A 13,287-nucleotide genomic window follows, 5' to 3' on the forward strand; every position below is an offset into this window, starting at 1 on the left:
ACCCAGGAATAATCAAAACAACCTTCCTTGCCCACACTGAGAATTTATAACCACTCTCCCATCTTTTTCTTCCACCACTGTTTCTGTGTTTTAGTGTTTGTCCTGAGTGTATATATCTTACACTTGGGGTTCTTTTTGACGAGGTTCTTCCTTTATTTCCATATATATATTTTTTCTCTTGTCATATACTTTTATCAATCTTTGTGCTGTCTGTTTTTGTGTGTATACTTCATAAATCTTACCTTGGGGCACATTTGGGCTGAACCTTCTCTTTCATCTTCCCTTTCTTTCTGATCTCTCTCTCTCTCTCATTTATTTTCTTTTCTTTTGTTTCTTTTGTAGGGGTGGGGAATCCTGATTACTCAGAAGTGTTCCAAGGTGCACCATGGTCGATACATCCAGCTACATCTGTTCAGTCATCTCTCACCAAAATGACTAGGAGGAGAAATGCCCAACAGAAGGAAAAATACAGAGGAGGGACCTTCAGCAACAGAGCTTACAGCTATCAACACAGACAATATGTTGGAAAGAGAATTCAGGCTAACAATTATCCACGCAATAGCTAGGTTAGAGAAAGCCATGGATGACCAAATGGAATTGATTAGGGCTGAGCTGAAAGCAGCCAGAGAGGATGTTCAAAATGTTAGGGCAGAGTTAAAAGCTACCATGGCTCAGGTTCACAATGCTCTCAATGAGTTCCAATCTAATCTAAATTCTCTCAAAGCTAGGGTAACTGAGACAGAAGATAGAATTAGTGATCTGGAGGAAAAACAGATAGAGAGAAAGGATCAGGAGGAAACCTGATTACAAAAACAGAATCAGGGAAATAAATGAGGCCATGAAATGTTCCAATGTCAGAATTTTTGGAATCCCTGAAGAAGAGGAGAAAGAAAGAAGTCTAGAAGATATAGTGGAACAAGTTCTTCATGAAATTTTTCCCAATCTTGTGAATGGAACCAGTGTTCATGTACTAGAGGCTGAAAGGTCTCCACCCAAAATTCTACATTCCAAAAAAACACCAAGGCACCTGATAGCCAAATTGAGGAATCATAATTGTAGGTATAATCTCTTGAAAGCCGCTAGGACAAAGAGGCTCTTTACCTACAGAGGAAAGACAATCAGAATAACGTCAGACTTGTCCACATAGACCTGGCAAGCCAGAAAGGGCTGGCAATATATATTCAGGGCATTAAATGAGAAGAACATGCTACCAAGAATACTTTATCCAGGAAGACTAACATTCAAAATGATGGAGAGATAAAGAGTTTCCATGACCGGCAGGCTTAAAAGACTATGCAACCACCAAGCCCACACTGCAGGAAATATTAAGGGGGGTTCTATAAAAGAGGAAAAATACTAAGAATAGCATTGAACAGAAATAAAGAGACAATCTACAGAAAGAAAAGGCTTTAAAGGTAACACGATGACAATAAAAACGTATCTATCAATAATCACTCTCAATGTGAATGGCCTAAATGCTCCCATAAAATGACACAGGGTTGCAGATTGGATAAAACAACAGGACACATCCATATGTTGTCTACAAGAGACCCATTTTGAACCTAAAGATACACCCAGACTGAAAGTAAAGGGATAGAGAAGCATCTTTCATGCCAATGGACCTCAAAAGAAGACTGGGGTAGCGATTCTCATATCAGATAAATTAGATTTTAAACTAAAGACTGTAGTCAGAGATACAGAAGGACACTCCATAATTCTTAAAGGGACTATCCACCAAGATGATCTAACAATTGTAAATATCTATGCCCCAAGTATGGGAGCAGCCAATTACATAAGAAAACTGTTAATCAAGATAAAGAGTCATATTGATATGAATACATTAACAGTAGGAGATCTTAACACACCTCTCTCAGAAATAGATCATCAAAGCAGAAAATCAATAAAGAAACAAGAGCATTGAATGACACATTGGACCAGATGGACCTCATAGATATATACAGAACATCCCACCTTAAAACAACAGAATACTCATTCTTCTCGAGTGCACATGGAACCTTCTCCAGAATAGACCACATACTGGGTCACAAATCAGGACTCAACCAATACCAAAAGACTGAGATTATTCCCTCCATATTCTCAGATCACAATGCTTTGAAACTGGAGCCCAATCACAAGGAAAAGTTTGGAAGGAACTCAAACACCTGGAAGCTAAAGACCACCTTGCTTAAGAATGCTTGGATCAACCAGGAGATCAAAGAAGAACTGAAACAATTTATGTAAACCAATGAGAATGAAGACCCTTCAGTCCAAACTCTATGGGATACAGCAAAGGTTGTCCTAAGGGGGGAATACATAGCCATCCAAGCCTCCCTCCAAAAAATTGAAAATTCCAGAACACAACAGCTGTCTCTAGACCTAAAAGAACTGGAGAATCAACAACAAATCAAACCAACTCCACACATAAGAAGGGAAATCATCAAGATTAGAGCTGAGATCAATGGGGTAGAAACAAGAGATACAGTAGAACGTATCAATGAAACTAGAAGCTGGTTTTTTGAAAGAATAAGATCGATAAACCATTGGTCACACTAATCCAAAAGAAAAGAGAGAGAACCCAAATTCATAAAATTATGAATGAAAAGGGAGAGATAACAACTAACACCAAGGAAGTCGAAACAATCATCAGAAGTTATTATCAACAGTTATATGCCAATAAGCTAAGCAACCTAGATGAAATGGATGCATTCCTGCAAAACTATAACCTCCCAAAATTAAACTAGGAAGAAATTGACAACCTGAATAGACTGATATCTAGTAACGAGATTGAAGCAGTGATCAAAAACCTCCCAAAAAACAAGAGCCCAGGACCTGACGGATTCCCTGGGGAATTCTACCAAACTTTCAAAGAAGAAATAACACCTATTCTCCTGAAGCTGTTTCAAAAAATTGAAGCAGAAGGAAAACTTCCTGACTCTTTCTAGGAAGCCAGCATTACCCTGATCCCCAAACCAGGCAAAGACCCTACCAAAAAGGAAAATTTCAGACCAATATCACTGATCAATATGGATGCTAAGATTCTCAACAAGATCCTAGCCAACAGGATCCAACAGCACATTAAAAAGATTATCCAGCATGACCAGGTGGGATTCATCCCTGGGCTACACGGATGGTTCAACATTCTTAAATCAATCAGTGTGATAGAACAAATTAATATGAGAAGAGAGAAGAACGACATGGTCCTCTCAATCGATGCAGAAAAAGCATTTGACAAAATCCAGCATCTCTTCCTGATAAAAATGCTTCAAAGTACAGGGATAGAGGGAACATTCCTGAACATCATAAAATCTATCTATGAAAGACTCACAGCAAATATCATCCTCAATGGGAAAAAGCTTTCAGCCTTCCCGTTGAGATCAGGAACACGACAAGGATGCCCACTCTCCCCACTCTTATGCAACACAGTATTAGAAGTCCTAGCAACAGCAATCAGACAACAAAAAGAAATAAAAGATATGCAAATTGGCAATGAAGAAGTCAAACTCTCTCTCTTCGCAGATGACGTGATTCTTTATATGGAAAACCCAAAATACTCCTCCCCGAAACTACCAAAACTCATACAGCAATTCAGCAACGTGGCGGTATACAAAGTTAATGTACAGAAATCAGTGGCTTTCTTATACACTAACAATGAAAATACAGAAAGGAAAATTAGAGAATCGATTCCATTTACTATAACACCAAGAACCATAAGATACCTGGAAATAAACCTAATCAAAGAGGTAAAGGATCTGTACTCTAGGAACTACAGAACACTCATGAAAGAAATTGAAGAAGACACAAAAAGATGGAAGACCATTCCATGCTCTTGGATTGGAAGAGTAAACATTGTTAAAATGTCTATACTGCCTAGAGCAATCTATACTTTTAATGCTATTCCGATCAAAATTCCACCGGTATTCTTCAAAGAGCTGGAGCAAATAATCCAAAAATTTGTATGGAATCAGAAGAGACCCCGAATCACTAAGGAAATGCTGAAACACAAAAATAAAGCTGGGAGTATCACGTTACCTGATTTCAAGCTTTATTACAAAGCTGTGATCACCAAGACAGGATGGTACTGGCATAAACAGACACATAGACCAGTGGAACAGAGTAGAGAGCCCAGATATGGACCCTCAACTCTATGGTCAATTAATCTTTGACAAAACAGGAAAAAATATACAGTGGAAAAAAGACAGTCTCTTCAATAAATGGTGCTGGGAAAACTGGACAGCTATAAGTAGAAGAATGAAACTCTACCATTCTCTTACACAGTACACAAAGATAAACTCAAAATGGATAAAAGACCTCAATGTGAGACAGGAATCCATCAGAAACTTAGAGGAGAACATAGGCAGTAATCTCTTTGATATCAGCCACAGCAACTTCTTTCAAGATATGTTTCCAAAGGCAAAGGAAACAAAAGCGAAAATAAACTTTTGGGACTTCATCAAAATCAAAAGCTTCTGCACAGCAAAGGAAACAATCAACAAAACAAAGAGGCAACCCACTGAATGGGAGAAGATATTTGCAAATGACAGTACAGACAAAAGGTTGATATCCGGGATCTATAATGAACTACTCAAACTCAACACACATGAAACAGGCAAACATATCAAAGGATGGGAAGGAGATATGAACAGACACTTTTCAAATGAAGACATACAAATGGCTATCAGACACATGAAAAATGTTCATCATCACTAGCCCTCAGGGAGATTCAAATTAAAACAACATTGAGATATCACCTTACACCAGTTAGAATGGCCAAAATTAGCAAGACAGGAAACAACATGTGTTGGAGAGGATGTGGAGTAAGGGGAACCCTCTTCCACGGTTGGTGGGAATGCAAGTTGGTGCAGCCTCTTTGGAGAACAGTCTGGAGATTCCTCAAGAAATTAAAAACAGAACTTCCCTATGACCCTGAAATTGCACTCCTGGGTATATACCCCAAAGATACAGATGTCATGAAAAGAAGGGCCATCTGTACCCCAATGTTTATTGCAGCAATGGCCATGGTCACCAAACTGTGGAGAGAACCAAGATGCTCTTCAACGGACAAATGGATAAGCAAGATGTGGTCCATATACACTATGGAGTATTATGCCTCCATCAGAAAGGATGAATACCCAACTTTTGTAGCAACATGGATGGGACTGGAAGAGATTATGCTGAGTGAAATAAGTCAAGCAGAGAGAGTCAATTATCATATGGTTTCACTTATTTGTGGAGCATAACAAATAGCATGGAGGACATGGGGAGTTAGAGAGGAGAAGGGAGTTGGGGAAAATTGGAAAGGGAGGTGAACCATGAGAGAATATGGACTCTGAAAATCAATCTGAGGGTATTGAAGGGGCAGGGGGTGGGAGGTTGGGATACCAGGTGGTGGGTATTATAGAGGGCACAGATTGCATGGAGCATTGGGTGTGGTGCAAAAATAATGAATACTGTTATGCTGAAAATAAAAAATAAATTAAAAAAAAGAAAGTTAAAAAGATTGATAATACCCTGGCCAGGCTTAACAAAAGGAAAAGAGAAAGGACCCAAGTTAATCATTAGTGAAAGAGGAGCGATCACAACCAACACCAAAGAAATACAAACAATTAGTAAAAAAAATTATCATCGGTAACTTTATGCCAGCAAATTAGACAATATGGAGGAAATGGATGCATTCCTAGAGATGTATAAACTACCAAAACTGAACGAGGAAGAAATAGAAAACCTGAACAGACCCATAACCAACAAGGAAATTGAAATAGTCATCAAAAAATCTCCCAACAAATAAGAGCCCAGGGACAGATGTCTTCCCAGAGGAATTCTACCAAACATTTAAAGAAGAATTAATACCTATTCTCCTGAAACTGTTCCAAAAAATAGAAATGGAAGAGTAACTTCCAAACTCATTTTGTGAGTCCAGCATTACCTTGATCCCAAAACCAAATATCCCATCAAAAAAGAGAATTACAGACTAATATCCCTGAGGAACACAGATACAAAAATTTTCACCAAAATACTAGCCAATAGGATCCAATGGTACATTAAAAGGATCATTCACCATGACCAAGTGTGACTTATTCCTGGGCTGCAATGATAGTTCAATATCTGCAAATTAATCAATGTGAAACACTACATTAATTAACATAAAAGCTGTCTATGAAAAACCCACAGCAAATATCATTCTCAATGGGGAAAAACAGAGCTTTTCCCTAAGGTCAGGAATACTGCAGGGATGTTCACTATTATCACTGTTATTCAACATAGTACTCGAAGTCCTAGCTTCACCAACCAGACAACAAAAACACATACAAGGAATCCAAATCAGCAAAGAAAAAGTCAAACTATCACTCTATGCAGATGATATGATACTTTATGTGGAAAACCCAAAAGACCCCACCACAAAACTGCTAGACCTCATACAGGAATTCTCTAAAGTGTCAGGATATAAAATCAATGCATAGAAATTAGTTGCATTTCTATACACCAACAACAAGACAGAAGAAAGAGAAATTAAGGAGTTGATCCCATTTATGATTGCAGCCAAAAGCATATGATACCTAGGAATAAATTGAACCAAAGAGACAAAGAATCTGTACTCAGAAAACTATCGAATACTCATGAGAGAAATTGAGGAAGACACAAAGAAATGGAAACACATTCCATATTCATGTGTTTGAAGAATAGATACTGTTAAAATGTCTATGCTACTTAGAGAAATCTACACATTCCATGCAATCTCTGTCAAAATACCATCAACTTTTTTCAAAGAAATGGAACAAATAGTCCTAAATTTTTTATGGAAACAGAAAAGATGCTGAATAGTCAAAGGAATGATGAATAAGAAAACCAAAGCTGGTGACATCACAATTCCTGACTTCAAGCTCTATTATAAAGTTGTAATCATCAAGTAAGTATGGTACTGGCACAAAAATAGACACATAGATCAATGGAGCAGAATAGAAAGCCAAAATGGACACTCATCTCTATGGTCAACTAATCTTTGACAAAGCAGTAAAGAATGTCCAATGGAAAAAAGACAACTTCTTCAACAAATGGTGTTGGGACTATTGGACAGCCACATGCGGAAAAATGAAACTGGACCATTTCCTTATACCACAAACAAAAAGATACTCAAATGCATGAAAGACTTCAATATGAGACAAGAATTCATCAAAATCCTTGAGAACACAGGCAGCAACCTCTTCGACCTCAGCCACAGCAAGTTCTTCTTAGAAACATTGTCAAAGCCAAGGGAAGCAAGAGCAAAAATGAACTATTGGGACTTCATCAAGATAAAAAGCTTTCACGCAACAAAGGAAACAGTCAACAAAACCAAAAGACAACTTATAGAATGGGAGAAGATACTTACAAATGACATATCAGATACAGGGCTGTATCCAAAATCTATAAAGAACTTAACAACTCAATACCCATAGAACAAATAATCCAATCAAGAAATAAGCAGAAGACATCCAAATAGCCAACAGACACATGAAAAAGTGCTCAACATCACTCAGCATCAGGGAAATCCAAATCAAAACCACAATGAGATACCATCTCACAGCCTTGCTGCTCACTCCAGTTCCAGCCCTCAAGCCAGAAATAGCAAATCTATAGAAACCCAAAATAGATTAGTGGTTGCCTGGAGCTAAGGGTAGATGCAGGTTTTTTTAAGGTGGTGAATATTAGCTAAAGTTGGATTATGGTTTACAACTCTGTAAATCAAAATTTACTCAAAATGATGAATTTTAAGGTATGTAATTTACCTCAATAAACCTAATTTTTATTTTGTTAAAGATTTTATTTATTTGACAGAGACAGCGAGAGAGGGAACACAAGCAGGGGAAGTGGGAGAAGGAGAAGCAGGCTTCCCACCGAGCAGGGAGCTTGATGCGGTGCTCCATCCCAGGATGCTAAGACCATGACCTGAGCTGAAGGCAGACCCTTAATGACTGAGCCACCCAGGAGCCCAATAAAGCTAGTTTATAATAATTAGCCCAATAAGCTAATTTTAAAAAAGATTTTTACAGTAAGTAAACATACATTATATTATCTTACCACTTCACTCCTAGGTATTTACTCAAAAGAAATAAAATTACATCTTTCTTATCCATTCATCCGTTGAAGGGCATCTTGGTTCTTTCCATAGTTTGGCGACCATGGCCATTGCTGCTGTAAACATTGGGGTACAGATTGCCCTTATACACTATAGAGTATTATCCCTCCATCAGAAAGGAGAATACCCAACTTTTGTAGCAACATGGATGAGACTGGAAGAGATTATGCTGAGCGAAATAAGTCAAGCAGAGAGAGTCAATTATCATATGGTTTCACTTATTTGTGGAGTATAACAAATAACATGAAGGACATAGGGAGATGGAGAGGAGAAAGGAGTTGAGGGAAATTGGAAGGGGAGGTGAATCATGAGAGACTATGGACTCTGAAAAATAACCTGAGGGTTTTGAAAGGGTGGGGGGTAGGAGGTTGGGGGATCCAGGTGGTGGGTATTAAGGAGGGCACATATTGCATGGAGCACTGGGTGTGGTGCAAAAACAATGAATTCTGTTATACTGAAAAGAAATTAAATAAATAAATAAATAAAATCATATCTCCATACAAAGACATGAATGCTCATATCTGTTTTGTTTACAATAGTCAAAAACTGGAACCCATATATTTATCCAGTGAATGGATAAATAAACTACAGTGTATCTATACAATAAAATTAGTCCTCACCCATAAAATGGAACAAACTACTGAGATTCCCTGAAACATGGATAGCTCTCAAAATAATTAAGTTGAGTGAAAGAGCTGGATTAAAAAGAAAAGAGTGCATATTAAATGATTCTATTTATAAAAACTTTAGAATATGCAAGCTAATCTATAGTATAGCACATTCATGGCTGTTTGAGGATGGACATGCATGTGAGTGGAAAAGGAAGGAATAATAACACTAAGATAAAAAGAAACATCTGGACATGATTGATACTCTTATTACCTTGATTGTGCTGTGATGGTGTCTCAGGAACACTCATATTTCAAAACTTATCAAATTGTCCATCTTAAATTATGTTCATAGGATATTAAGCATCACTAAAACTGTCAGAATGTTTAAAGATATTTAATAGTCCTACAGTATGAGTAATTAATAACTGTGTTTTTGAAATATTTTCTCTTATTTAGTTTCTTATTGCATTGTCCTTTTATTTACCACTAACTACTTAAAATATGTGATTAACTGAGTAATGAAAATTATAATAAAGAAGCAACCCACCAAATGATGTTGCATGCTGAAATGAAAAACAAAACAGTTTTTCAGTTACCAGACCCAGGTTGGAAAATCATGGTCTTAGATTCACTAGCAAGTTAATTTTTAAATTTAAATTCAATTAAGTAACATATAATATATTATTGGTTTCTGAGGTAGAGGTCAATGATTCATCAGTCTTATATAATACCCAGTGCGCATTACATCGCATCATGTACCCTTCTCTTTTTTAAAAATTTATTTTTTATTTTCAGCATAATAGTATTCATTATTTTTGCACCACACCCAGTGCTCCATGCAATCCGTGCCCTCTATAATACCCACCACTTGGTACCCCGATCTCCCACCCCCCGCAATTCAAAACCCTCAGATTGTTTTTCAGAGTCCATATTCTCTCATGGTTCACCTCCCCTTCCAAACTCCCCCAACTCCCTTCTCCTCTCTAACTCCCCATGTCCTCCATGCTATTTGTTATGCTCCACAAATAAGTGAAACCATATGATAATTGACTCTCTCTGCTTGACTTATTTCACTCAGCATAATCTCTTCCAGTCCCATCCATGTTGCTACAAAAGTTGGGTATTCGTCCTTTCTGATGGAGGCATAATACTCTATAGTGTATATGGACCACATCTTCCTTATCCATTTGTCTGTTGAAGGGCATTTTGGTTCTTTCCACAGTTTGGTGACCATGGCCATTGCTGCTATAAACATTGGGGTACAGATGGCCCTCTTTTCATGACATCTGTATCTTTGGGGTAAACACCCAGGAGTGCAATAGCAGGGTCATTGTTCTATTTTTAATTTCTTGAGGAATCTCCATACTGTTCTCCAAAGAGGCTGCACCAAAATGACATGATTCTTTATATGGAAAACCCAAAAGACTCCACCCCAAAACTACTAGAACTCATACAGCAATTCAGCAACATGGCAGGATACAAAGTCAATGTACAGAAATCAGTGGCTTTCTTATACACTAACAATAAAAATACAGAAAGGAAAATTAGAGAATAGATTCCATTTCCTATAGCACCAAGAACCATAAGATACCTGGGAATAAACCTAACCAAAGAGGTAAAGGATCTGTACTCTAGGAACTACAGAACACTCATGAAAGAAATTGAAGAAGACACAAAAAGATGGAAGACCATTCCCTGCTCTTGGATCGGAAGAATAAACATTGTTAAAATGTCTATACTGCCTAGAGCAATCTATACTTTTAATGCCATTCTGATCAAAATTTCACTGGTATTCTTCAAAGAGCTGGAGCAAATAATCCAAAAATTTATATGGAATCAGAAGAGACCCCAAATCGATAAGGAAATGTTGAAAAACAAAAATAAAACGGGGGGCATCACGTTACCTGATTCCAAGCTCTACTAAAAGCTGTGATCACCAAGACAGCATGGTACTGGCATAAACAGACACATAGACCAGTGGAACAGAGTAGAGAGCCCAGATATGGTCCCTCAACTCTATGGGCAAATAATCTTTGACAAAACAGGAAAAAATATACATTGGAAAAAAGACAGTCTCTTCAATAAATGGTGCTGGGGAAACTGGGCAGCTATATGTAGAAGAATAAAACTGGACTATTCTCTTACACTGTACACAAAGATAAACTCATAATGGATAAAAGACCTCAATGTGAGACATAAATCCATCAGAATCCTAGAGAACATAGGCAGTTATCTCTTCAATATCAGCCACAGCAACTTCTTTCAAGATACATCTCCAAAGGCAAAGGAAACAAAAGCGAAGATAAATTTTGGGGACTTCATCAAAATCATGTACCCTTCTTAATATCTATCATACAGTTACCCCATCCCTCCAGCTCCCTTACCTGTAGCAACCTTCAGTTTGTTTCCTATTATTAAGAGTTTCTTACAGTTTGTCTTGCTCTCTGATCTCATTTTGTTACTTTTAAATCATTCAGCCTCTGTTTCAGTCCATGAAGTGGAATGACAATAAGACCTTCCTCATAGATCTGTTTTGAATATTAAAAAGGCAATACAATGAAGGTTTCTTAAAACTATGCCTAATGTCTCAATGAAGCTCAATAAATAGTTATTCCTTTTTTCAGTTCAAAAACATAAGCCGGATGGGGGAAGCAATTGACTAAATAAAACCATTTCTAAGCAATTATCTGAAGATTGTGTAAACAGGAGGTAGGGAAGGGGAAAATATGGGTGATTTTCAAGAGTTAAATAGTATTTATCCAGAACTCTGACAAACAAGAACTTCTTTCCCTACATAGATATATTCAATAATGCAGGTATTGCAAGGCTTACTGAAATAGTCCTTCAAACTATTGCCCTAGTCCAAGAGCCAATAGTTGTTATCATTGAGTGGATGGAGTTATGGACCATTTTCATTTTTATCTTGATAGCAATTTGTATTACCTGAATGCATTAAAACAAGCAAAGATAATGAGAAAAAATATTTCCATCTTGGAAATTGTTTGAAAGTAAAATTGTTTGAAAAGAAAATTAGTTTTAAAAAAAAACAAACCCTTTACATCTACCAAGGGGAAAAGTTTTTTAAAAGGAAAATAAAAACTGTTGGCAAGGATGTGAAAAAATTGAGACCTTCATACAATATTTATGAAAAGGTGCAATGGTACAACCAATATGTAAAACAACTTGTTGATTCTTCAGAAGGTTATTATTTGACCCAAATTCTACTCGTAGGTGTACACCAAAGAGAAATGAAAAAATTCACAAAAAAAACTTCTACACAAATGTTCATAACAACATTGTTTAAAATAGTCTGAAAGCAGAAGTAAACTAAATGTATATCAATTGATATTAACCATACAATGGAATATTATTCAGCTTCAAAAAGGAATAAAGTACTGTTACATGTTACAACATAGATAAACATTGAAAGCTTTATGCAAAGTTAAATAAGACAGACACAAAAGGTCACATATTGTATGGTTTCATTTATATGAGATATAGAAAATAAGCCACTAAAGGCAAATACATAGACAGAAAGTAGATTATTGGCTTGCAGTGTTGGGGGGAGGAGGGCAAAGAGAATGAGAAGTGGTTGCTAACAGATATGAGGTTTCTTTCCAGGTGATAAAAAATGATCTGGAGTGAGATAGTGATGGACACACAATCTTGTGAATAGATAAAAATATCTGAATCATATAGTCTAAAATGGTGAATTTTATGGTGTATGAATTACCTCAGTTTTAAAAAACTGTCCTCCTTAGTATTTGTCTTTCTCTGACTGACTTATTGCACTTAGCTTAATAATACGTAGCTCCATCTATGACATTGCAAATGGCAAGATTTCATTCTTTTCTTGTAGATGAGTAATATTCCATTGTGTGTATGTGTATGTGTATGTGTATATAAATTTTTTTTTCTGCATCTTCTTTACCCATTCACCAGTGAATGGATACTTGGGCTGTTTACACAATACCACTATTGTAGATAATGTTGTTAAGAACATCAGAGTGCATGTATCCCTTTGAATTCATATTTTTGTATTCTTTAGGTAAGTACCTATTCTGTAATTGCTAGATCATAGTAATGTTTTACTTCCTCTTCAGCTCCTGTTGTTTCTTGTTGCTGACTTTAGCTATTCTGTCAGGTCTGAGGTGATATCTCATTGTAGTTTTGATTTGCATTTTCCTGATAAGTGATATTGAGCATCTTTTCATGTGTTTGTTTGCCATCTGGTTGTCTTCTTTGGAAACATGTCTATTCATGTCTTCTGCCCATTTTTAATTGGATTATATTTATTTGGGGGGTGTTAAGTTTGATAAGTTCTTTATATATTTTGGATACTAAACCTTTGCAAATATCTTTCCCCATTCTGTTGGTTGCCTTTTAGTTTTGTTGATTTCTCCATGCTACTCACTAGGATGAAGTTCCATTTCTCAGCACTACATTTCCAGATTTATTTCTAGCCATCCTGTTCCCAAATACCTTCAACCTTGCACCGTTCCCAACTGTGTTATATATTTTCATGCTCCTGTGACATTGAATATTTAGTCCTTCCCCTTGTCA

General features: G+C 36.8%; 1 protein-coding gene across 1 annotated transcript in view; it reads left to right on the forward strand.

The window, feature by feature from the left end:
- Positions 1–7,793, forward strand: part of IL33 (interleukin 33) — a 74,326-nt gene extending 66,533 nt beyond the window's left edge. The window contains exon 8 of the mRNA XM_082695145.1: positions 343–7,793. Coding sequence (XP_082551271.1) covers positions 343–435 — 93 coding nt within the window. The 3' untranslated portion in view covers positions 436–7,793. The remainder of the gene's footprint in view (positions 1–342) is intronic.
- The last annotated feature ends 5,494 nt before the right edge of the window (positions 7,794–13,287 follow it).

This window comes from Mustela nivalis (assembly GCF_964662115.1).
Source record: "Mustela nivalis genome assembly, chromosome: 13".
Lineage (NCBI taxonomy): Eukaryota > Metazoa > Chordata > Mammalia > Carnivora > Mustelidae > Mustela > Mustela nivalis.